The 23,641-nt window shown below is 36.8% G+C and overlaps 1 protein-coding gene across 1 annotated transcript in view; it reads right to left on the reverse strand.

Annotated features, from left to right (window-relative positions):
* Positions 1-6,684: 6,684 nt before the first annotated feature.
* LOC118738767 (putative mediator of RNA polymerase II transcription subunit 26) overlaps positions 6,685-23,641 on the reverse strand; it is a 48,361-nt gene continuing 31,404 nt past the window's right edge. The window contains exons 2-7 of the mRNA XM_036469733.1: positions 13,724-13,817; positions 12,707-12,788; positions 11,360-12,553; positions 9,320-9,451; positions 9,179-9,256; positions 6,685-8,984 (exon numbers count right to left, since the gene is read on the reverse strand). Of these exons, the coding sequence (XP_036325626.1) occupies positions 7,332-8,984; positions 9,179-9,256; positions 9,320-9,451; positions 11,360-12,553; positions 12,707-12,788; positions 13,724-13,817 (3,233 nt within the window). The 3' untranslated portion in view covers positions 6,685-7,331. The remainder of the gene's footprint in view (positions 8,985-9,178; positions 9,257-9,319; positions 9,452-11,359; positions 12,554-12,706; positions 12,789-13,723; positions 13,818-23,641) is intronic.

The following is a 23,641-nucleotide window of genomic DNA, read 5'->3' on the forward strand; positions in this document are numbered from 1 at the left end:
TTGGTTATCCTTTTATTAAATTACTATTTTGGGCCCTAGCTTCGTGAGTATATTGCTGGTTTCGCGTGTTTAAAAAAATTTGGGTTTGTGTCACATGGTGTAATAGTAATAAAAAATTTTGTAATTAAGTTCTAATTTAGCCAGTTAGAAATTGAAGTATATAACTGATTAGACTGGCCGGGTTACACAAAAAAAAATCTATAAATAAAACTAGATTTTAGCTGTTTAGGACGCATCAATAACGAACATTTTTATGGCGCCAAATTGCTTTCAAGTACGCTTTCAAACCAGCTTGAGTAATTTTACGACACATACATATTTTCGTGACCCAGTCTAATGTAAATACCTTCAAACATAAATGCGCTAACTACTTTTGTACTTATGTATGTATGCGCGTATGTCTTCATATTGGCATCCAGGCTAGAAGCAGAGCGCAGCCCTGCCAAGGCGTTTTTGTCTACGGATACTTTTGTGCGCCTTCGCTAATACGTATGTATGTACTTTAAGGAGCAGCTGCCAAGAATTCCCGTTTTGATGTACACACATATCCTTGCATATATGTATGTAGGTACATACATACGTACATGCGTCGCCGCTGCCCTTTTCGTATTCCTCCGTTTAGCTACACCTCCGTCTTTTCGTTTGCTTTTGGCGCTCCGTCGATTTAATTAGATTTGTTTGAAATATTTTTTTTTCTCTTCATTTTAAATACAGTTTTTACGAACCTCTTGCTTAATTAGTTTAAGTCTTTTAACACCTCACCTCGAGCGGCGAGTAGCATTTCACAATTTCTCTATACGATAATTATTTATATATAAAAAAAAAATATATATTCCACTAGCCCGGCACTCTAATTTTTATATATGTATACACTTTTTTTGTTTCGGCTGCCGCTGCGCTTACCATTCTCCTTCTTCTTCGTTTTCTTTACCATTCATAGTATTTTGCATTTAATTTCGAATAGCTAATTTTTAATATTTATTTTTCTCAGCAGCATAACCAACTTTGTTTCAACACTATTTTTATTTTCTAAAAATCGTAACTTATTTATTAACCGGTTTTTTTCACGACTGCCTCGAATTGTTCGCCTTTTTTCTCTGCTCTCCGCTCTCTAAGTGGTGCACAAGGGTATCGTTCTTTTTACTACAACTGCTCGTTTCATTCTTTTTTTTGGGCAGGGATTTTAACGTCGTTTCATTGCCGTCCGTCGCCGCGGTCGTCGTCCTCTACGCTTTCGTTCACTATTTTTTAGTTTTAGTTTTTTGGCTTTGTATACAAAATGCCAAAACGAAGCACGAATTGCCGAAATACAATGCAATTGACAGTCCTGCTGAGCAGTGAGTGAACTTGACACTTTGGTGGTTAAAAAATTTCCCATACAGCCGTTCAATCTCCCGCCAAAGGCGCATGTCCTGCAGGAGCGCGCCTTTGCCGTTTTTATGGTGAGTTTCCTCACTCACTGTTATCCTGCTGTTGACCCGCCAATTGTGCGTACATACCCGTATGTAAGTATGTATGTACATATTTATGTGTGTATTCACTTGCGCATGTGTGAGTACTATAACACACCCTAATCGATGTGCTCGCATCCATGGTTGATTTGCGTGTTGCAACAGAGCTGTACGTACACACCCTCTGCAAAGGGTGCATTTGCGCAAGGCATATACACATAAATACATACATACATAAGTGCGTGTGTTTCCGGAAACATGTGTACGTATGTATGTGTGTATAAATTGTTCTCGGCTGCCTCTCGGCGGTGGTGAAGTTCGGCACTTACTTGGCAAATTTCGTCAAGTTTTCCGTTATGGTTGGTGTCTTAGATAAAATGCGAGTGTGCTAATATAACAGTTGTATCCTTAACACAATGGAAGGATCACAAAGGTAAAAGAAGTAGGTACAGTCATTGACAATCGGAGGACAATTTAATGAGTTAGTGACGTTGAGCAAAATATATTTTGTTGTTTGGCAAAAAAGCGTTGGGTATATCAGAACAAGGGATACTACAATCTACTGACAAATCTTGGATCCTGACAGTTCAAAACATTATCAGCTTCCATAATAAATAAATTACCTCTTATTGTCTGCCGAAATTGAGTGAAGCTAATTTGGATCTCTCTCCCGAAACAAAATACCTGGAAAACATTTTTGATTCCAAGTTTAATTGGAAAGGAATCCTGGAGAACAGAGCTAAGAAAGAACCTTCCGAAAGCAATGGGGACTGGCACCGTATACCACACAAGACAAATTTCCACTCATGGGTCCCAAGTGTGGTGGAGAGCTTTAGACAGAGGGAATAATAGGGTAAGTGCAGAAACTCGCATACCTACTCGGATGGGCTATAGATCAAATAGACCTGTCGTCTACCAAAGGATTACGGTGCCTTCCAAGCAGAGATGTACGCAATATAGAGGGCGGCTACTCGTTTACTCAGCAGCATGGTGCCAGACGATAAAGCTACTATCTTTGTCGTTAATCAAGCAGCTTTGAAAGTACATAATAGAATATCAAAGAGTGGTAGAGCAGGTTAATGACATGAAAGTATTTACCCCTAGTTGAGGGGTACGTGTCCCCTTCTGGTAGTGAAAGTATGGAACATCCCATATACGACCTCCTAAGTCAACCATAACACAGAAGGTCTTCAAACGTCTCTTTGTTTTCAATTTTTGTCCGAATACCTCACTGTTGCTTGTAGCAGTAAGTACTTTTCTGACGTCCCAGTTTGATTTAATTTTACACTTAAAGATTCTTTGTTTGGTTTTTTTCTTCTCAATTAATTTAAAATTTAACACTTTGATTTCAGTCCCACAGCAACAGTAGGAATCAGAGCAACGCCCATGGCTGCGTAAGCACAAGTGGGAGGAACGACTCCATCGGACAGGACGGGCCTTCTGTTCAGCTTTTCTTTCTCTTTTTCCTTAATTTCGTTAGTTCTGATGAGCAGGCATGACAATTTTGTTTACGTAGGGTAGGAAAGGTGGGCGAAAATTACCCCTTCCCCCCCTCCGGCGAGCTAACCTGGACTTTGCCACCATGCCTGTGTACCGCTTTCACCTTTGCCAACTGCCACCAATGTAACAGCATGGACGATGATGCTTTGGTGTAATGCTTGATGCCTCGGATTTTTAGTAAAAACAAGGTGCGAGTACCAGGCACTCATGAAATTTAATGTGTTAAAGTCTGTGTGCAGCTTGGCAAAGCATAGGTAGGTCGAAATTAAATATAAATTTTTTTTAATTTTCTTCACTTTTTCGGAACCAGTACACGACTTTTTCATAACCATTTCGTGAATAGCTAAGAACTCTACTACGCCGAAGTAATCCCGAACTTCCCGAACTTGATCCAAAATGACCCTGAATTAGTCCCAAAATTACCTGAACTAGTTCTCAGTTAGTCCCTAAATAGTCCTCACCAGGCAGAACTAGACCCTAAATGGACCTGAAATAGTCCTAAAAATGTCCCAAAACGATCCCAAACTAGCCGCGAAATGTATTTAGTTATTTATATAGCCTCTTACTAGTCCCAAAATGATTCCAAACCAGTCCTCAAATGGTCCTACGATAATAATAATATTACAATAATAGATTGGCACTTACACATATATTAGTGTTTGCCCAAGCGACCGCTATTAGAAAAATACCTTTTATTTTTTGTTTCTTATATTTTGATGTTGGATTGAACCTAGTCCCTGCGGAATAGTAGCGCACACTGCTGAGCACTACACCACTGCACCCGCCATAGTCCTGCGGCCTACGACAGTCCAGAACTAGGCTCGAAATGATCCAAAACTTGTCCCAAAACGATCATTAAATGATCCCGAACAGTCGCTAAATGCTCCTTAACAGATCCAGAAATGTCCATTTGTACTCTCAAGAAGGGGTACGGGAATCTTTGCGCATAGCTCAGTATTAGGCCTTACCTCGGTAGCTAATAAAACCACGGACTAATGGTATCAAGGGCCAAGCTGCCGATAAGGAAGCCATCTGTATCTACACTGACGGGTCCAAGATGGACTTCGGTGTAAGGACAGAGATATATTCTGAGGAGCCCGCATTAACGAGCAAGTACCCATAGCCGAGAGCTAAGATGCTTATACGTCAAAAATTAATTTGCCATCACCTTGCTTAAGAATTGCTTTCGTGAAAATAAAACAAAAATGTCTATTTTTTTAGGAATTTTCCATTTTTATAAAAATTAAATTATGTGGTCTACTTTATTGAACAATTTTAAATTTAACAAATTTTTTTTTTATTATTTAAAATACATCAAAGAAAAAAATTTATTAATTGTACAATATGTATGTTGGTTTGTTTGTAAATGAGTTCAATTAAAGTTTTTGAATACTTTTTACATAATTGGAAAAAAATGTATTCACGCTAAGTACATTAGTATGTATGTATGTATGTAAATTTTTATGTATATGTTCATACATATTTATGTAAATATGTTTAAATAGAGAGTAGTTAAATAAATATGTATGTGGGTAAGAAATATTATGGATCCGCTGGCTGTATAGCGACAAAGATAGCTCAACACACCATTAGCGATTTTTTAATTACATATTTGAATTTTTAACACTGCTTCGCATAGTTTAGGAGCCACTGTTGCTACGGTAGCACTGTGGTGAAATAAGTTGAATCATTGCGATGCCGTTGCAAGTTTCGGATTGCATTTTTAACCACAAAAAATTGGATTTTGAACTAAATATTTTAATGCTGATTGATTCCAATAACGTTTTAAGTGCTCAATTATATTCTATGCATTTTCTTTGCAGTGCCCTCTGACAGAAGAATTCTTCTCAATGTTTCACACTACTAGCTGAAAGCCAGCATAACAAAATGTGTATAAGTATAGGACATTTGGGTAGATTCTTAAATTTTGTGCTTGAAAATTAAGTAGCGGCATTATCGTATTTAATTGCACATGTGTTAGTGCGCTGCAAGAGAAATGCGGCCTTAATGCGGGATAGAAGCTGGAATAACTTTTTGAAAAAAATATCTCACCCCACCGCTTCTCTTGCCAACAAACAGAGTTGTTCTGGCGTCAGAAATGTTCTAGTGTGAAACCGACCATAGTGGTGAATTTTCCTAGCGGTCATTTTACCGTACTGTACAAATTATTACTGTTTAGGTGAATAATGTAAAATGGTTGCTTGTGTGCTTGCGTAGAATTGAACTTAATGTACATAAACAAAAATTAGATTATTTAAATTTTTTTTTTAGTTAGGTAAGGGACTAAAAATTTTTTACTTATGAAAATTGTACATGCATGTTTGTATGTGTGTGCTGTAGTACACATGAAAGAAAAATTGAGATATAAGTATTAACAGGTAACAAAAGTTTGTAGCCTGTGACTAAAGTTCTCGTTTATTTTTTTGTTAATAAAATTTTTCAATTTTCCGGTTAGACACTATTCGGTGACAATAAGAAAAAGGCTGTAAATGTATTTTTTTGTTAAAACAAAGTTTTCAAAAAAAATAAAAGTAGTTTTTTTTTTTTGATTCTAAAAGGGCGTAAAACAAAAGGCGCGCGGAAAATTAAAAAAAAAATCTATATATGTGTGTTAGGGTGGGTCAATTTGTAGATATGGGAGATTTTTTCCACTATGCGCTTATAGCACAGAAGGATGCTACGTATAATTCTTAGCAAATTTGTCGAAGAAACTATGGATCTAAAATCAATTTGGAGGTGGCCAAATTGTGCTTAAATTTTTTATAAAAACGTGCCGTAAGTGGTTTTTGGTATGAGAAATTCGTTTATGCACTTATATTTTTCTATAACTTTCACCAGATCAACAGAGGCAACAGTGAAAATTTTCACAATTTCTTCGAAACCTATTTTCGCAAACTACAAATTGATTTTAGACCCATAGTTGCCTCGGAAAATTCGATCATAATTATACATAGAATCTTGCTATGTTATATGCGCATAGTAAAAAAAAAAATTAACCCACCCTAGTGTACATATGTATAATATTTTTTAAACTTATGTTTATTTTTTATATTACCAAAAGTTAGTTAGAACTTTTTTACTTAGCAGTAGAAAGTTTTAATAATTTTTTTTTGTATACCGGTTAATTTTACCCTATAAATATTCGAATAATTGTGAGAAAAAATTTTGAATATTTTAAATATTATTTATTTTTTGTTTTTATGCAAATTTTCCAGCCTCCGTATGTATTGCCTTACGCCCCTTAGTTGTCACTTTAAAGGTTTACAATGCGCTTAAATACTAAAATAAATTACAAATAGAAATATTTTTGAAAACATTTGCTTTTTCTGAGGATTTTAAGGCATGTTTTGCTTAACGTTTTTTTATATTTATTATTTGTTATTTATTTATTTTTTTTGTTTTTTTCTTCACCCTTTTGCTATTATTTGACAATAAAAATGTATAAATCATTTTCAAAAGAGATTTTAAAATAGGGCTGGCAAGTTAAGCTGCAGCAATAACAGTTAAAAAAAAATAATATTTACTTTTTTCATTGTTTTAATTTTTTTTAGTTTAATATGCGTATGGATCGGGTAAAATTATTTGAATTAGTTTTTGTTTATTTTATTCGATAATTTTCTTTTTAGCAAATTCACACTTTTTAGAGTTTTAGCAAATATGTCCGCATGTATTTGATTTTTTTCTATTCCTTTAAGCGAAGCTTTTTTTTTAATATTTTTGAAACAATAGAAGAAGAATAAAATTTCAATTGTATTTTTTTGAATTGAAATACGTTCAGTTTTCTTAAAAATATATTTACTTTCAAGACTTTGTTGTTTAAGAATCTTAATTTTATTTTACTTTTTCATTTGTCTGCTTCCGAAATCGTAACTCTTAGAAACCGATTTGATTTTTTAACTTCTCATTGCCCCGGTTTTTCGCTTTGCATCAATGATTTTTACTTTGTTCTTAACTCTAATTTTTAGTTTTAACTTAAACTATTTAAAGTGTTGCTTCTACTTCTATGTATGTACCTACACATGCGTAACTACTAAGTTAATGGATTAAATAAAAATATGTATGTATGTATGCATAAATGTAAAAATAAATAACTATAAATTAAACAAAAATTATAAAAAATGAAACAAATGCACTTCAACATATAAACTATAATAAAACGCTCCGCCCCGCGTTTTGGCTACTCAATTAAATTTTCTGCAAAAGAAAGTTTCAACAATTTAGTTTTCATCAGACCCACCCTTGTTTAGCTACTAAAGCTGCCCACTACACTCCTCGGGTTGTTTGATTGCTTCATACGAATACTCTATTAAACCGCTATTCCCACCCTCGATCTTTTCCAACTCCCACTCAATGCGCGGTGCGTCTCAACGCGCTCAATTGTCAATCGCCGGCATTTTTTATCTCACTCAAATTTCGACAATTCTCACGTTCTCGTTCACGCTCATCATCTAGTTTCTCCATTTTGAAAACTTTACTCTTTAGGCCGCACAAAATTTCCGCTGTCGCTATATTCTTTACAGTTTCGTTATCGTTTAGGCCCGCCACTAAACCTAAACTCCCTAAATGTGTATTACTCAGATCCAGCTCTGTGTGATTGTTGTTGTTGTCACTTTTCGGATGCTCCAAATTGCGTGTGATGGCGTGTATGAGCGCCGCATTCTTATTCAAATTGGTCGTCTCCTTGCTGTTGTTGTTATTCGAATCTGTTTCCATGCCTTTGTCGTTGTTGTACTCAGCGTGATATTGTTGGCTGTGTTCCCGATCGCGTTCACGTTCTCTCAGCCGCTCAAGTTCTCTTTCGCATTCGTGCTCCCTTTCTCTTTCCAATGCCCTTCCAAGTTCTCGTTCTCGTTCTCGCTCACGTTCGCGCTCTAATTCCTCCTCATCGGAGGTGCTCGTACTGCTGCGACCGCCAATACTGCAACCGCTGCTGCTCGTCCCACTGCTGAGACCGCTGCCAATATTGTTACCCATGTTGTAGCTCAAATCCGGTTGCTCCACCTTGATGTTGATAAGCGGCACGAGCGGTGTGATCGCGGCTGCAGGTGGCGCCTCCTTGGCGCTCGCATCCGCCTCGGCTATGTTCTTTCGCTGGGCATCGTGTGCTCCACCTGAACTGGTATTAGTTTGCACGAGATTCAACGCTTCTGTTGCTTCCTCTTCCATCGGCTTAGGCTCTTTATGCGTATTTGACTCCTTGTCGTCGTTAGTAGTATTGCCATTGTTGTCGTTCTTTTTTGTTGCATTAGCGGATATGGCGACAGCGGCGGCGGCGGCGGCGGCTGCTGCTGCTGCAGTGTCATTCTGATGTTTTTCCATGAGTCGTATTTTGTAGTTGTTGCTTCCGCTATTACCGATAGCGCTCACTGAGATTGCTGAAGTCAGACCCAAAGGTTCTGCTGCTACTGTGGTGGGCTCCACCAGTGTCACTTCTGGCATGGGTGTGCTGCTACCATCGCCCTCATTGCCATAGCAATCCATCTCCTTGCGGCGCTTCTCATTCATTTCCTCATTGTAATGCATTAGTATTTTACGTTTGGCCAGGTATTTGTGTGGTTTCCTTGAAGTGTCCAGTATCTTCTTGCTGTTCGCTTGTAGAATGGCGAAATTATCTGGTTTGCGGGTCACTGCGGTCGACTCCGGTAACGAATTGCCCAAGTGATTGTAATTACTGATGCTGCTGTTATTGTTGTTGTTGCGGCTGAGATTCTTCATGAACGTTTCGGCAAAACTGGCCTTAGACTTGATGTGATCACGGAAGCTGGCATAGCCGGGCGAGGGTGAGAGTGGTCCGCCATTGCCATTCATGCTATGCTCAAGCGTCGCCTGGGCGCCAGATTGCGGTGGCGGTGGTGCTGGCGGTTGTTGATGCGGTTGCAGAGGTTGTAATGGGGATTGGCCGTAGGGGTGGCCAGTTATGTTAACGCTATGTGTGGAACGATCGAAGTGACAGTGGGTGCCAGGGCCAGTTGGTGTGGTCACCGAGTCGCCATCATGTGAAGATCCGCCATCCTTGTCGTCATTCATATTTTTCTAAACAAAATACGGAAAATGGGGGTGGAGGTTAAATGTAATACAAATTTTCGGTAATTACTTATAAGTTATAACTATGTGTGAGGAATTCTCAACCGGGTTGTGATTTAATATCAATATTAAAATAAGGTACAAATTATTAGCCCTACTATCTAGGCATGCCTCGTGCTTAAAGGTTCTCAACCTCAACTTACCTCTGTGTGTAATCCTTTGATCTTCATTGCTTCGGCTACTTTCAGGAAAACTGGTAGATCCTCATATTTAACATTCACCTAAAAAATAGATTTTTAAAAATGTGTACAAGTTCACATTAGCACGCTTTTCAAATAGCCTACCTGTCCACTGTACATAAAATCTAGTAAACCAGCCATGTGTGGAGCTTCTACATCGGCCATTAAAAGTATCGGATGACTTGATGGATTTTCGAGGAATATTTGTTGAAAGTATGGACTGCAAACGGATAGTACCTGGGGGAATGGAAAACAAATTAAAAGAAATTCAAAAAATAGTAACTATAAGCGAAAAAGATGAAAATATCAATGAAAAAAGAGAAAGATAGCAAAAAACGCTAACCTATGGCGTCTTAGGCAAAAAGGAGGATCTTATAAAATACAAGGAAAAAAGTTACGAGAGTTAACAGACCTCAAAATTTTCCACAAGAAATATTGCTTATTGGGATAAATTTTTTAGGCAATAGATTGAAGAGCATAATGAAGAGTCACGCAGGAAGTGGTCAGCTGGGGTATGTTCTTGGTTTAGCTAGAGAGCTGTTAATTTACGTGTTGTTGTTATTGTAGCGTCACTACTAGGCCCTTTCTAAGTCGATTTGTCCTTCAATCGTTATGGTCAAGCTGTACTAACTGTAGGCCCAGAAAACGTGCCGTCTAGACGGCGTTGGACCGGAAGGAGAGGGCACGCCGATATACCGTACCGGAATGACCCGGGACCGTTCAGACCAACAAGACCTGTTATTGCGGCGACTTAACCCGGTTGCAATCGGCGGACCCCATCAATCCTTATTTACTAAAATCTGTACGGTTTCATTGGCCTTCTATCGGTTGCTGGTTGTCTTCTTCTTATTATTTCGAGTTACCAGATCACAAAGCAAGATCTTTGACCGAGTTGGGGAGACCATGAGAGGTAGTGTTTGCTTTAGGTGTAGGGTTTTCACAAGTTTGTGCTCCCTAAGTGATTTGCTGAGAATGCGTCTCTTACCTTCATTTCAATACTCAGTCTAAAAGCACTGCTTAACTAGTCAGCTCTGTGACATACTCTGATAGCCAAGCGATAATCTGGGTCTTGAACTGGTCACGAAATGTTTTACGTCTTCTTCCGTTGCGCTGGTATATTTCCCAGTCTGACTTGTAATGATAGGTTAGGTCGCGTTATAGTGGTTGTCCCAGACAATTGATGCACTTGGACAATTAAGAGATTGTCCTTTGTGATATCACGAAAACTGAACGGAGATCAATTTTTCAGTTCACGAAACGCCGCGAGCCCATTACGAAATTACAAATACGGCTAATGTCAACGCCTGAGAGCTCCTCAGGAAGTACCAGGTAAAGTGTTTCCATACTAGTCTCGTAAAGGTTGGGCACTTTTATAGAAAATGCTGAGGCTATTCAGGTAAGTTTCCCAATCTTACGCAATCGCTCCTGTAAGGATGCTAAACGATGATATTTTAGGAAACCGTATGTGGTTTGAATTGGCTAGGAAGTGCACCCTCAAAACTGTCCAAGCGAGAACAAGGAAAATATAAGCGACTTACACTACTTGTCGACTGCTCCTAGAAAGATGGATCTCAATTCAGCTCAGCAAGTGCTGGAGAAGAACCAGAACAGTGGGACCGCAAGAATATTTTAGCCATGGTGAACCAAAGACAGTCAGGGTCGCTTCTTTACTCATAATTTCGTGGAGTATTATAGCTGCTTGGGAAATTATGCGGTTGAGTCACTTTCTATAAAGCGGTATAGAGTTCGAGAAGCTAAGTTCCTTGATTTGTCCTTTTAACAGGCTTGTCTAATTAAGTTTGCTATAATGCTGATGATGGACGAAAAGGATGAAGGAAAATAATGAATATCGAGTGGGAACAAATCACATGGGCATTTGGGGACCAATATCCCAACTCTTCGTATACAAGAGATCAGTCAAAGTCCTTCTTAAGCTCTCTGACCAAAACGAGTCTAATCGTTTCAGTGATAAGAGGCAAAGAAGGTAATGTACTCGTAAAAAGTGTCAAAAATACAAAATACTGTTTAGAAACACACGCTAGAATTGATAGAAAGTGTAAGTCATTGCGAAAATCTTAAGCAGAATTTTACAGGACCTTCGTGTTTCCACCAAGGCTTGTCTTTCAGTTTCATTGACATGCTTACGAGTTTGTGTGCTTTGAATATCTTTCCGCCGGCGGCAATTGTCACATCCACCATCTTTTCGTCCTTCTGCAGCGTGTGGAAGCCGCGACACATATTGCCATGGAAATTGTTCCACGACAACAGATACTGATCGATCGTATTGGGATCGGCGTAGGGCTGCTGTTGCTGTTGGGGATGATGTGGATTGTGCTGTTGTTGCTGTTGCAAATGCAACTGTTGTTGAGTGGCCTGATGTTGTGCCGTTTGGATGTGTATCTGCTGTGCAGTGGTGGGCGGTGTGGGTGGCGGTGGTAGTGTAATGGAAGGCGACAATTGTTGTGGCTGCTGCTGCTGCTGCTGCTGTGATTGTTGTTGTTGATGTGGCTGCTGTTGCTGTTGCAATTGTTGTTGACGCTGTTGCTGTTGCTGCTGCTGCTGATGGTGGAGGTGGTGCTGCTGTTGCTGGTGCTGCTGCTGCTGCTGCTGTTGATGTTGTTGTAACAAGTGCTGATGTTGTTGCTGTAAGGCATGTTGTAGGCCCGGCGGTGGTGTCGGTTGCTGTGGCAGCCGATGTGCTGCATGAGGCGATGGTGGCGGCGGCAATTGTGCTTGTTGGCCAGCAGCCGCAGCGTGTAAATAGCGTTGCTGTTGTTGTTGCGCTTGCTGTTCACGCTCGCGTTCACGTTCGCGTTCGCGTTCGCGCTGTGCCTGCTGTTGGGCCTGTTGCTGTTGTGCCTGCTGTTGTTGTTGGCGCGCGTGCTGCTTGATCTTGAGCAGGTTTTCTTGCTGTTCCTGCTCGTGTTGGCGCATCAGCTCGTCCTTGATTTTGTACTGTTGCATGCTCAGATCGTCGACGCTCTTCGAGAGCTTCAGCGTATCGTTGCTGTTGAATTTACTATTCTGTAGCATTGGTTTGATGTCGTATTTGTAATCGCCAATACTGCCGCCACCCAGCGCAAACTTCTTCTCGGCGCGCTCTTTCTGACGCCGTATCAGCTCATCAATGTCCATGTATGCGCCCGAAGTGGCAGCCTCAATGGCGGACACAATTATGGGATCCTCTTCGAAGACGCTGTCGTCGATGGTTTCGCGAAGCGTTTTCGTGGAGGAGAATAGACGCAGCGAGGGATCGTTGACCTGATCGCTGAAGTAGACGTCCATGAGTGTGAAGAAAGGCCATTCGCGACGCTTCGGCTCCTCGGACATCTTGATGGCCTGCAGGAGAAGAGGTTGCCGCAAGAGACAAGGGAGAGAGAGAGAGAGAGAGAGATATTGGAAGGTTGGGAAGAACGTTGCAATGAATGAGAAAAGTGGATATTAGTTCAAGTGATCAAGCAGAACTCTTTGCTAATTGGAGCTGTTACTTACCTTGTATTCCTGTAGTAGATTGTTCCATTTTTTTATGATCTTCGAAAGCGGTAGCGGAACATTTAACTTGCGTTCGACGACCCTGCAAATAGTTGGATTGGGAATAAAGGTGGAGGGGTTAAGTGGTAAAGAGAATGATTGATGGAAGTATTAGAAGTGAAATGGATACATTTGAGTTAAAAGCAGCGAAGCCAGTAGCGAAAGGAAGTACGATGGTGGTATGGAAAGTTGGGGAGAGAAAGAAAGAGAGATGAATGAGTGTAGGAAGGATAAAACTCGGCTTGATTCCGTTTACAAATAAAGTATATTTTATAAACTATTTTTTTTTTACTAAACCCTTTGCAAACAGAAATGGCGGCTTTTTATGAAATTTAAGTTATAAGTCATTGAGTAATATTTTTGTACGAATCTATTATTTATGTACACTGCCAGAAAAAAGTAATGGCACAGCAAATTTTTCTTAATATATGTAAAATTTTTTTCCAATATGTTTCCGTAAATTTTTTATAAAAATGTGGTTCATTCTACAACAAAAAAAAAATATATTTCCTAAACTTTGTGCAAAGCTCGCGATAACTCAGCATATTTTCATGCAAACTTTCAACCTATTAATCAGATTTATTAGAATTTTTGAGTATGCAGTTTTGCAGTCCATTAAATTGATTTTTGATGATTTTTTTTTTTGTTGAAGGTGTTTTCCATTTTTTCCATATAAATTATTTAAAAAAAAAAAATTTCCGAATTTTCGTGAGTTTTGCACAAAGTTAGGAATTATATTTTTATGTTTTTTTGTTGTAGAACCATAGTTTTATAAAAAATTGGGTAATTGGCTATTAGAAAAAAAAAATTTTGAATATACATATGTATTGTGAAAAATTTGCTGTGCCAATACTTTTTGCCGGCAGTGTAAATAATTTTAGCTTTTATACATTGTATTTTATATTATATATTATATTATATTATTATATTTTATATATTTATTTCGCATACGAATTTTATTTTTTTTTTTTCACTTACGCCCATGCATATTTGGAGGCATTGCGTTTGCCTGTGAATAATGGAGATAGTTCCGCTCGCAATCTGATTAATGTTTTGACTTTTTCTGCTTCCCCTGCAAAGAAAAAAATGAAAATAATCAGTTAGATTTGTGCCCTTGTAGTAGTTATCCAATCAAGGTTTAGAAAAAAAACTTGTACATTAGGTTGGCCCATATTTATTCCCTTTTTGGGATGAATAAGGCAAATGTATGGTATAATTTTTTAAATTTATTATTTATTCACATGTTTATCCTTTTTTAATAGTTCCGGACCACGGCTCGAATCGTCACATACGATATCGTGCTACTCGTCACGTACATAAAAACACATTTTTCGGACTATGACATACGTAATTTTCCTTTGTATCGTTTTCGATCCGTGAACGATTCGAGCCTTGGTTTAAATTCGGCGCCTTAAATATAACGGGTGATTTTTTTGAGGTTAGGATTTTCATGCATTAGTATTTGACAGATCACGTGGGATTTCAGACATGGTGTCAAAGAGAAAGATGCTCAGTATGCTTTGACATTTCATCATGAATAGACTTACTAACGAGCAACGCTTGCAAATCATTGAATTTTATTACCAAAATCAGTGTTCGGTTCGAAATGTGTGCGATTTATGGTCTACATAATCGACCAAGTGAGCAAACAATTAATGCGATTGTGACCAAGTTTCGCACTCAGTTTACTTTATTGGACATTAAACCAACCACACGAATGCGTACAGTGCGTACAGAAGAGAATATTGCGTCTGTTTCTGAGAGTGTTGCTGAAGACCGTGAAATGTCGATTCGTCGCCGTTCGCAGCAATTGGGTTTGCGAAACACATTTCGAACCGAACACTGATTTTGGTAATAAAATTCAATGATTTGCAAGCGTTGCTCGTTAGTAAGTCTATTCATGATGAAATGTCAAAGCATACTGAGCATCTTTCTCTTTGACACCATGTCTGAAATCCCACGTGATCTGTCAAATACTAATGCATGAAAATCCTAACCTCAAAAAAATCACCCGTTATGTTGATTTCTATTGAAAATTTTTTGTATTCTTTGGGACTTAATTATTAGAAATAGCATTATCCAAGAAGCTAATAGATCAGAAAGCAATGCTACGCTTCATAAAAGCTTCAAAATGGTTCCAATATATATAATCCATGAGGTTTCTGTATTTTTCTTTGCAGGGTCTAAGTGAGTTAGTCTCTTGGACTGACTGCCACATTGACCTAACCTAACCTATATGTATCTAGGACTGGTTCGTTTTTAACTTTCACTGCAGGGACACAAGATTCTCGATTTTTTTTTTTTGATGAACAAAATTTTTCTCCAAAAGCTTTGTGTAAATATCTTACTTAACGCATACTTTTTGTTTATGAAGAAAAGATGTACGAAAGTATTTTAAGTTTACATGGAAATTTCCATTCCATTACCAATCGGTGAAAGAAAGTGATAGTTGTTTGGTGGAACTTAAGACAACACACACATACATACATGCATACACAAATGACTGTGCAAGCCGCAAACGAGTATTTATTTGGTCGCAATAAATCTTCTGCTTTGCAAAGTGCTTTCAATTTATTTGCGCTTCTACATACTTTGTCAAAAATTTTCGTTTTTGGACTTTAACAACAATACATACACATTAACATACTTGTGTGCATACATTAATTATAACAGCACCGTTAACTTGTATTTCCCCATACGAGTTCGACTTGAACTTAAAAGCCGATTTGTGTTGTTTGGATTGGACTGCTGGACTGGTCGGGTCTGTTGTAATTACCGAAAACTATTCAACGTTGAAGAATTCATTAGCAGATTTCACTTTCGCTCATGACGTTGGAATATATTTTTTTCTATGCACAACATACACAAGCCTACACATATTTATGTGTGCGTGAGTATATAATTTATAGATGTAGTAGGTTTGAGTGTGTAATTGAGCTTCTTGATTGCTTGCACGCTGCTTTCTTACCTGTTTGCCTGCTGAGTGTGAGCCATACTCGTGTTAAGTAAGTCCACAAATATGGCGATACATACATGTGTACATATATATATATATATAAAAATGGCTGCGGTTGAAGGGGCTCATTTGTGTAAGCAGAAGTCAATCGCCACTTATGTACATATGTATGTATGTATGTATGAATGTGAGGCTTGAAATGCTTTCTGTTGCTGATTGTTTGGAATTTTTGATTTTGTTTGTTGGTTTTTGCTGTCACAAATAATTACACACACACACACACACATACAAATCGATATGATAGCGTTCGCTCATCCACATGTAAACCAGCTTACTAGTTAGGCAGAAGCTTGAACGTAATTTGACTGTATGCACTGCCAAGGAATTTCAAATAACGAATCAAATTCGTTTCGCAATACCGGATCTTTACAGAAATGCAAAGCAAATTAAATTTAGTTGAAAAATGGTAAAAAAGTAATCGAAGTATTTTACAACAAAATAGATAAAAAGCGATTATTAAAAGCTCATAGGAAAGCGAGTAAATGAACTTAGATGAGTGCAAAATTAAGTATGAAACGTAAAATAAGAAGCTGCATTTAATTAAAAAAAAAAAATATGTATACGTCTACGCAAGAAATAATAACTGGGGGGCACAAATTTCTGCATGCATATAAGGGTGGCTCTTAAAATGTCAACATTTAAATTTTATAAGGGGCCCCGTCTTAGTTTGTTCTACCTTCTACGTACAAAATTAAAACAGCAACGAAAATTTTAAAATTTTTAATAAGTTTTTTAAAGTTTGAAAAAAAAAAATTTTTTTTTATCGCGAAAATTCGAAACAATTTTTACTTAAAATCTGGTAAATTTGACATATATATTTATTATTAAAATTTCTTCATATAAATACATAAACTCGCTGAGTTTACTTTGTCAAAGTCAATGCTTTATCAATTATTTTAGAATTTGAATGAAAAATTTAAGCTTTTCAAACCTTGGTGTCGACACCAATTATATATTTTTTTTTTAATTTTCAAAATTTCGTGGATTTGTTTATTTTGTAGGTAGAATAAAAAAGGTTGCTCCATGCTCTTGATATTTTAGGCACCACCCTAATATACATATATGTTCATATGTAGGTATGCTTTTGCTTGTGTATGCTAGACAAGTGTTTACATATTCAGTCTCTGACGGTGGATTGCTAGTGAAGTACATAAATAGAAAATACTAAAATGGTAGAAAGCGTCAAATGAACAAGCGTATAAAATCGCATTAAAATGAACCGCATTGAGTGTATGTAGTTGAACTCATCTGAGGTTAGCTCAACAGAGCTGCGCTGAAGCCTTTGCAGTGATGCGTCTAAGTATTGCAAAGCTGCGTGGAATATTTATTTAGCAATTCATCTGAATGTATGGACATATGTAAGACCGCACCAGAAATAAAAAAAGGTCGCCGTACACATCTGAGTGAAAATAATTTTTGGAATGCTATTTCGATTTTTTTCGGCCGAACGTATCTTGAAGTATGGTATATCGATGCCACATACATATTTAATCAATAGCTACAAGTCTGGCCAATAACTTGGTTAAAGCCACGCAATGATATAATATTTACATACTATTTGAAATTTTCAACAAAAGTGTTCCAATAAAGTTAAAATTATTTATAAACACATTTTCTCATGCAACCTGGGTGCACTGTCCAATTTTAAGGTCCTTCAAAGGTTTTTCCAAAGATCAGTAATACTCGTTACTCGTCTTCCATGGAAGCATACATATTATGAGTCTCTGATAGGGTTGGGACTATCGGTTTATTCGGATATCCGTTCGCATATTCGTGAATACGAATAAAATTCGGATATCCGGTTAATATCTGTTATATTTTGTTCTCCGGATAACTGGTTAATAGTAGTTAATATTGCTATCCGAATATCCGGTTAATATCCGTCAATTCGTTCTGCGGGTATCTAAGTAATATCAGTTAATATTGTTATCCGTGAAACCGGTTAATATCCGTTAATTTTGCTAGCAGTAAATCCAGTAAATATCCGTCAAATTTTGTTGTCCGGATATTCGGTTTAAATCCGTTCATTTTGGCTTTCCGATATCCAGTATCTAAGTATCCGAAAATTGGGACTTTTTAATCAGGCATTCAAATATTCGAATATCCGCATATTCAAAAACTCCGGATAGAACTCCCAGCCCTGCATTATGAAACACAGGTTTTTGCATCATAAACATTTTCATCGGCAAGCAAAATTCAGAGCAACAGCTCTTTTGATGATCTAGGAGCTCATTCAATGTTTTGCTGAGTAGCGAAATGTCTTTCAGGGGAACGAAGATAGCAGTCCGACAAGGGACTGCCGTCGAACCTAACATGACCTAGTCGTTGTACGACGAGAGAGCTACTCTGAAACCGTCATTTAAAGCAGCTTTGGTAAGGGGGAAGCAGTAATAAGGAGTAACTATTTTCAGGTATATAGTTTGCTCCAAAATCCCACAAAAAACCACTGACACACTTAGCACCCACTACTAGAAGTACACTGGCGGTCACGAATAATTTACACCGCTATTTAAAAATAAAATTTAGCTGCCATTTTTAGAATAAAAAAAAATAATAATAATTAAACGGTATAGTAAGTATCGTATTGTTGAAAGTCGTTAATTTTAAAAGCTTATATAAATGTTTATATTCGTTGAAACCACAATCAACTATTTTCTTACACTGTTAATTCATAATATGACTTTTATGGTACCTTGCGAGGCGTATTAATATGTTTTTGGCTGTATAAAGTTTACGACCTATATGAGGGATTCACAACGGTGTCGTAAGTGTCGTATTGTTGTATGTCGTAAACTTTAAAACCTTAAATAAATGTCTAGAGAACTTGAAACCACAACCAACTTTTTTTTTAACACTGCGAAAATTTATAATATGACTTTGTGCAGAACTTAAAAAACTTCATAAAATTAATAAAAGTCAAACTTTTTAGTATAATAAAGTGCAAGTTTGAGGTAGCTCATAAATATATATTTTTATTAATTCACAAAATGCTACCTAATTTTTTAAACACAATTGGAATAAGTTATACGTGACTGCCAATATACCTCTATGTATTTGCATTTTATTATACCCTGACTTTTTTCTAAAAAATTGGATTAGAAAGTTTTAAGTTTTGTTAAATTGTTCTCAATTTTGTATAAAGTTTGAAACGTTTATTTAGTTTTTTTTATAAGTTGAACTATATAAAAAAATATATATATTTTATTTGGTTAATGTGCAATATTCTACTTTGAAAAAAATAGTGGTGCTAAGATGGCACTTGCATCTAAACCGGTCATGCGCACTGCCTTGGCCGCGGGAAAAGCTCTTTTAAGCTTTCTATACATGTTGTATAGCTGCGCGCAGAGCAAAAGCTCCCTCTGCCCATCGCTGATCTAAACTAAAGCTTTAAAAGCTCTAATGTATTTTGTAACGGATTTCCGTTATATATTTTAAAATCTTGCTTGAGATATGAGCGATTTCGGCGTAGTACTCTCTTCAGTATCTCTTTTCATTTTGAGAACATTATCTTCGCACGCTGTCAGAAGTACCCGCCAAAATCAATAAAACTAAACTAAGCTCTATCTTTAAAATTTCAAAAAAGGAGGAAAAAACAAATTTTGAAATTGGAAGAAATTTTGGTTTTTATAAAAGTAAAAATTTTTATACTGCTATGAATATTTTTTCCATAAATAATTTTCTTTCTAACAATAAGTCTTTCTTATTGTCATACAAAATAAATGCGCATTTTCCCGTTTTACAGCAGCTAGAAAGCTTTATCTTATTTTTTTTTGCCAGCAACACCCTTTCTGTCATCCTTTCTTTTTTTATACCCAAGAAATTAATGAGAATTTTCTCCATGAATGCAACAGTTCTACACACACAAACAAACAGCAGCTACGCCAACAAACGATAGCAATAAGAGAAATAAAAACAAAAACAATCATCACTTTCAACCAGTTAGCGTCTGTCTGCTGCTAGCGCGCCCGTGCCTGCTAGCAACTCATTGAGATAGTCAGCCAGTTCGTCGGCACAATCGCCGGCATTCATGCGTGCACATAGCACCGTTAGTTTCTCTTTTGACCTACATTTTAAGCTACATTCTACAACGTCACTGTCGCCGGCGTAGCAGTTTGCCGTTGCTGCTGTTGCTGTTGCTATCTCCACTCTATATATCACAATGTGTGTTGCTGTTGTTGTTGCTGCTGCTGCTTTTACTTTAATGCCGTTGTTCTTTTTGTGCTCACTCACTGCAAACATTCTTCTTGTTTGTTTTTTTTTTTCGCGGCTCTTCCCAACACTTTTCTCTCAACGCTAAGCAAGCAAAGCAAGTTTGCGCCTTAAGTCTTTTGTTTGGTTGCACTCACTCTTCATTTCAGCCGGTTGTCAAACACAGTAGCATTGTGAGAATTCGTGAGAATATCATTTGGCGTGACGCCGTCTTCGTTGTTGTTCTTTCGTTCTTGTGTTGCTTGTTGTTTTTGGTGATTCTCTTTTGTTGTTGTTTACAGTTTATACTGCGGCTTTTTTCTGCGCTCGCTTGCTTTTGGCTTTTGTTTACATTTTTTGCCAGTTTATTGTTCTTGTAATTACTTTCATCGATTCTTGATATGGCTTTCGTAGGTGTTGCTGCCAGCGAGCGTGCAACAACTATTGCTGCTTCGTTTCTTAGTTTTTTTGCGTGTTTCGTGCACAACCATAAATTGCATGACTCGTTTTTTTTTTTAATTGCTGCACGATTTCAGAAATGCCGCTTAGCATTTTGTTGGCGCCTTTCTATTTTTAAGGTGATCATTTCATGATCGAATCGCTTGTTTGCAATTAAGTTTTTATAAAAGAATTATAGAGATTTTTATTTGGCATGAATCAGCTTATATGAACAAAATTTATTTCAATAACTAACTTAAATCATAGCAATGAGAATATTTAAAATAAATTCGCAAACAAGCAGGTCGAAGAGCGCTGTGTTAAAGTGTGCATATTTATAGGGACATTCTTACAAATCGTACCAGAAAAAATCCCGAGAAAATCTCAAAAATTCTCAAAATTCGTGTATATTTACGAATTATATTATTTGTACGCTTTACAACGATATGGACATAATGCAGCGAATTAAAATACAGCGACTCCGCTAGCTTGACCATGTCGTTCGAATGGACATCGACGCTCCAGCTGTGAAAGTAGTCAACTCGGAACCTGCAGGTGGCAGATGAGGAAGAGGGAGGCTTCCACTGCGATGGAAAGACCATATAGGGAATGACTTGGCTTCGCTTGGCATTTTCAATTGGCGTCAGTTGGCATAGACGAGGAGTGACTGACAGAGCCAAAGAAGAAGAAGAAGAAGATATTATTTTTGCAACAAAGCGTAAAATGTTTTCCTTTTCCGAAAAATAATTTAAATTTTCTATTGAAATAATTTCAACATGCCCAAAAAAAATCCAAAAATATCCTAACCAAACCCATAAAAATCTTAATTTTCTAACAAAGTAGAATTTCGTCAAGACTTCCATGGCTGAAACGAGTCGATTTTTTTTGTGAATATTTGAAATGTTTTTCAAGTAAAAAGTTGGTTGTTACTTTTTATAAGAATATTGTTTATGATTTAACCAAATCAAAGTTTCAAACTTTGTACAAAATTTAGAAAAATGCAACAAATTTCCATCAAAATATCGAATTGAGTTTTTAGAAATTTTTTGGGTATACACCTTTATAGCCCATTAAATTTAGTCCAATAAAGTGTCAGTTCCAAACGTCTAAAAATCGCATTGTTTTTAAAAGTTGTTGTTTGCAGATTTAAATTTCCCTGCTAACCATTTTTTCAGAGTATTCTGCATTGTAAAGCAATTTTAAAGAATTCGTTAAGATTTAATTCGATTTTTTGCCGAATTTTCTAAAATGAAATAAATTACGCACACTTCCATTCTTTTACGAAATTTCGGAAGAAAATCGGTGAAGAAATGAAAATAATGCTGCTATGTGAAGAATTTCTTGCAGAATTTTTCCAGAATTTTCTTTATTTTTCGTACAGAAATTTCTTTACGAGTTGGTGTCAACCACTTCATATAGTTTTCTTTGAAAATTCGTAAAAAAATCGTTACAGAAATGAGATACTCCTAACGATTTCCTTAATATTTCGGGAACTTTGGTTTGCAGGGTTATTCGATATACACCGAATGTTATGCTCATAAGTCAAACTTTAAATTTTTTTACCAGAATTTAGATAAACTCAACGAATTTTTATCTAAATTTTAAACTTTTTTGTCAGAGTTTTTAGAAAAATTCTGTTTATGAAGGTACATCGGGTATATAATTCTAGCAAAAGAAGAAGAAGAAGAAGAAGAATGATTTTCCCCCCCTAAGAAATGAGATAGTACTTAGATCGTCCTTAAATGTAGACGGGGAAGGGGAAACTTTCTCCTAGTTCCCCTCCGTGGGTCCGTGTTTGACGTATGCATGTACAATATTTATGAATATCTTCTGTAAAGAGTTTGTTGAACAACAGAGATGCATTTTATTCGCTGACACTCCTCTGCTTTTTAATTAACAATATTCTCTGTTTTTATCATAGAAATTCTAATACTTTTAGTTCCTCTTCGGCTACCATCGCTTTTTGTAGCGCACTTTAGGCAGTGGGTCAAGGTGGCATGAATGTTGTGCTGTCGTGAGTTGATGTTATCGCTGCCAAATATGTATGTGTGTGTGTCTGATTTTGGTGTAATTCTTTTATTTCAATTTCGAATTTTAATGTTCACTATGCTCCAAAGAAGACTTGTACATAGCTATGTAAACACGCGAGAATTTGAAAGTTGTAAGCATAAAACACTCGCCCGTAAATCTGTACTGCTTCAGTGATCTAATCCGTTGCTTTCGCTGTTATTCTTCTTCAGGCTTCACTGGCTATTAAGTTTTTCCATTTTCCTGTACATTTGTATGCAGCACTAACTTGAATACTTTTTACAAACTTTTATTTTATATAGCTATTTTGCTTTGTTTTTTCTTTGCTTGCCTAATATCGTCTAAAGCCATACCAACAATCTATTAGCCGTTCCAGTCAGAATCATTTAAATACTCTTTCATACTTTTGCATTGGATGTATTCGCTGCTCTTGGTTATCTTCCGTAAATGTAGGTTAATAAGTCACTAATCAGTCGGGTTTAAGAGTGGAGCATGTAAGCATTTGCAAACGCATGTAAGTACGTACTTACATACATACATATGTACTATGTGGGCATATTAATATTTATGTGGGTTGTACAAGCGTTAATGGAGCGTGCAGAGAAAATGTGTTGAGTAATCATGTGGTGGGAAAGTTCTTTTTATAGAAAGCTCTTTAAAATTTTAATTTAACAATAAGTTTTTTTAAATTCAATTAAATAAATATTACTCATCGGCGATTCACAAACTAAGTTACTGGAATATTTTCTTAAAGCAAAACTTTAAACTAGGGTCGCAAATAACCGTTAAATATCAAGATTTTTATTTCCAGATATTTGATAGTCGTTAAATTTCGATTCTTATTTTATCGGTCGTTCTTTGGTTATGCTTAACTTTTCGATCAAAACTAATCGTTATTTTGTATATATATTTTGTCGATCTTTTGTTAACATTCATGATGGATACAGAATTTGATGATCGATTTCAAATCTTGTATTGCCAAAAGAATTTAATCTCAAATAAATGTTGTAATAAGATCGAAGAAATAAAAATATAAAAGCAACAATTAATCTTTAACGGTTAAATTTGATTAGAAAAATGTAATACAATTTTACATGACAACTCCATTTGCCCATCCTGCCTTGAAGAGGATGAGGCAGTGGAACACTTTTTGTGCTTCTGCCCCGCCTTAGCAAGAATTAGGTATGACCGCATACCGAGTTGCTCGTTCACGGCTGCTACGATTC

Source organism: Rhagoletis pomonella, unplaced genomic scaffold (assembly GCF_013731165.1).
Source record: "Rhagoletis pomonella isolate Grant_MI unplaced genomic scaffold, Rhpom_1.0 Rhpom_scaffold_00001, whole genome shotgun sequence".
Lineage (NCBI taxonomy): Eukaryota > Metazoa > Arthropoda > Insecta > Diptera > Tephritidae > Rhagoletis > Rhagoletis pomonella.